At 35.6% G+C, this 3,611-nt stretch overlaps 1 protein-coding gene across 1 annotated transcript; it reads right to left on the reverse strand.

The window, feature by feature from the left end:
• Positions 1–1,304: 1,304 nt before the first annotated feature.
• Positions 1,305–2,460, reverse strand: LOC123885466 (LOB domain-containing protein 20-like). Its single transcript, XM_045934752.1, has 2 exons — positions 2,089–2,460; positions 1,305–1,739 (listed from the first exon to the last, which is right to left on the reverse strand). Exons 1-2 carry the CDS (start codon positions 2,458–2,460, stop codon positions 1,437–1,439), a joined length of 675 nt encoding a protein of 224 aa, XP_045790708.1. The 3' UTR covers positions 1,305–1,436.
• Between the last annotated feature and the right edge of the window lie 1,151 nt (positions 2,461–3,611).

Raw genomic sequence — 3,611 nt, forward strand, 5'->3', positions numbered from 1 at the left:
CAAGTTGGGCATGATTGACATCTATGCACCAACTTGAGGGGGGTGTTGAAATATTTCCTATTTAGTACTATTTATTTTCTTATTTAAGAATCATTATACTTATTTAAGAGTCATTATATTACTCCTAAAATAAAGGAGCTGAATTTGTATTTTCTCTCCTATAAAAGGAGCCCTTTCCTTCATAATAGATTATTACAGTCAGTTATCACCCATATGCTTTTCTACACGGTACGTACCCCTAAGATGGTGAGGTTAACAATTTTTTGTGAAAATTGGTAGAAACTACCTTCTAGTGTTTGCTAATGTTTAGGTGATTATTTAAAAATTCCCATGTGAGAATTGTTGTAAAATTAATCTGTGATTATCTGTGTAAAAGGTGAACTATTGAAAACCAAGGAAGCACAAAGGTGACAGCAAATTATGTTGAATGGGAATCACATTCTAGATTCTCTTCTGCTATTTTAGTTTTAAGGGAACATCTCCCTCAGGAAAGGCATGTTTGAGATTGAACATAGATGCGACAAGAATAGGAAACATTGCACGGTTTGTAAATCATTCATGTGATGGTGTGGTAATTTAAGCACAAATTTAATTAGAAGTTCAGGAGCTTTGTTCCCCCGCCTTTGCTTCTTTGGTTTGAAATTGAAAGATATCCAAAAAGATGATGCGCTTACTTTTAGCTATGGATAAATCAGGAAAAAGTCCAACATGTTGCCATGTTACTGGAACAGCCCTTCTTGCCTTGTAACATTGCCCTCAGAAGACACTTGAAAGTTGAAAAATATAGGACTTTTTATTTTGGTTTTAATGAGATGGGACAGGACCCTTCATTAGGGAGGGTAGTTTTCATGAATTTGACAATAGTTCATAACATGCATTGTAGCAGCAGCTATGTAACACCGACACTTCATATTGAAGGTGTGTCCGGTATCCAACACCGACAAGACATTAGCATTTTTGGCTACATTCAATCACTTTTATTTTCTCTAATAGTGGTGTCTGTGTCAGAACCGTGTTGTGTTTGTGCTTGATAGAGAAACAGTCTCGTTAATATCTAATAACAGTTGGAACAATGTTATTTAACTACGAATATCTTTATGTTTATCCTTGTTTAAATGAAATATGATTATCTTCTGATAGTAATTCCAATTGAGGCATTCTTTATTACTGTTGCTATCTCATTCTCATATGATTATTATCTTCTGATAGTATCTTCAACCTTGATTTTATTAACTATATTTATGTTTACTCATTAGAATTATTTAAGTTCATTTAACAACTTGATGATAGCTAGGCTTTAGGACTTGAAAATTATAATAATCCAGTTATTTTATATCCATTATATATAAACATTATCCTTGAGAATAATGTTGTCGGGATTACAGATGTAACAAAAGAAACAAAAATGGACAACTTGTTGAATTATGTTCTCTTTTTTAATCATCTTCCTCATAATGAGACATCCTGGAGTTTTGAAAAGGCTCTAAGCTCTGTGACGAACGTGCCGTCTCCATTGTGAGGTCAAAACCAGGGTTGAAGCTATTCATGTTCATGAAATTGTTGGTGGAAGCAGATGAGTTGTTGGAGTATGCCGGCTGCACAGATACATTGAAGTTTGGTTGCTGTAGTATCTGATGCTGCTGCTGGTGGTGTGTGGTTTGATGAGCACTTGCATATGCATATCTCCGATTCATCAGCTGAGAATGCATCATTGAGACTTCAGCTTGCATTGCAGCCACCTGGATTGGCCATAAGGTAAGATTTTCATTATTCATGCATGAATACAATTCTTGTTGTTTCTTTTTTATACCTCTTTTTCTCCTTATATTCTGGATTTTGTTGAAAAGAAATTAAAAGGTGGTTACTTTAATCTTGACATGCAACTTTTTTGATTTGTTTCATCTAAAGTGATCATTTTGCTTTGAATGTATTTTCTAAATATTCCGAGCTGAAAACAGTTTTTAACACTCTTGTATAATGGAGAAGAATTCATAAATACCTTACTAAAAATGGAGTTTTCTGTAAATGGTTTATTATAGGTGAATAGAAGCTGCATAACTAAAGAGATAGATTAATATTTTACTTAACCTGTTGCTGCAAAGCAAGAATAGTGGACACACAACCATAAACAGGATCGGATAGCCGAGCCTGAGCCTCATAGGAAATAGTTGCTGCGGCTTCATGGCGGTGGTTAGTCGAAATACTGGACAAGAGTTTGGACACATTGCTGGCACCAAAAACCTTGTGCACAGCAGCAAATCTAGCCGCACCTTGGTCTGTCCCAAAGTAGGGTGCAAAGATACACCCATCACTACACTTCCTCCTCAAGAACTTGCAAGCACCACACGGGGGTACAGTCGATGCATCTTGTGTCACTCCTGCCATTGCACGCTTTCCAGCATTGGTGCCTTTACTACGCTTGTTTCCTGAACTACCAGCCCCACTTTGTGACTCAGCCATTTCAACTATAGTTGCTATGCTAAAATATTAATCAACTATGTTACTATATAGAGATGTGGTTGCAGATATGAATCAATGATCTTGCTATATATAGATGTCGTTGCAGATTGTAATTTAATACATTGTCGGGTGGATGTTTATATGTGAAGTTTTTTGATGTTTATATGTGAAGTTTTGTGATGGTAGTGAACGTTGGTCATGTGAATTTGGTTGGAAAGGTGAGTTATATTGTGAGCTTTTTGTTGTGTAAATGAGAATGAGAAAGAAAGAGTATAAAGTTGGTGAAGGAGTGTGTGAATAGTATGTGGTAAGGGGGTGTATATGATGTGTGATAAAAGTAGTAGTTATTGACGTGTTTGTTAAATTGTGTGAATAAAATATTACATGATGATGAGAAAATGATGTTTGTGTGAAACTTACTTGAAAGGTTGCCTTTGTGGTGAACACAAGAATTGCATACTCTTTGCTTCTCTTACCGTGTAGAATGGAAAAACCAAAGACGTGTGTGGTTTTCATGGCCATGCACTCATCCAAAATTACTTCTTTTTTTTCCTTTCTTTTTTGTCTTCTCTGGTTTTAGGTGAAGTGACAAACACTGTAGAAACATATACACAAATGTGTGGTCCCAAGTTTGAGTCTGGGTAGTATGCTTAACAATATCAACATTTGTTAGTTAAGATAGGACTCGTGGACTTTGTTTTTACTATTGTAGAGAAAGAAATACACAAATAGTTTAGACTCTCTAATGTGTGATAAATATATTAATTATGCGATTTAGATACACAAAAATCGACATTGTATACAAATGAGTGTGGTCGTTTGACACGATGAGACAAAAAATAATATAAAAAGTCAAACCGTATAAATGTACGGTCGTGATAATGATAGCGTCACTTTTTTTTTGTTTTATTGAAGGAAGTCGCGCACCAGTGCAGTGACGTTACCCGGGTTCACGTTACTAGGTCGGTCAATTCATGCTTCAACGCAATCTCGCCTTGTGTTTTTTTTTCTTTCTTTTTTTCGAAAGAGTGAACGTTGTGCCATACTTTGAGAATGACACTATTCGGGGGAACTCTAACTCATGTGGAGCGAAAATTCCTTTCAATCTTCGGTGTCAAATTGTGTAAAAGAACAATTCTCTAACTATATAT

This window comes from Trifolium pratense, linkage group LG5 (assembly GCF_020283565.1).
Source record: "Trifolium pratense cultivar HEN17-A07 linkage group LG5, ARS_RC_1.1, whole genome shotgun sequence".
Lineage (NCBI taxonomy): Eukaryota > Viridiplantae > Streptophyta > Magnoliopsida > Fabales > Fabaceae > Trifolium > Trifolium pratense.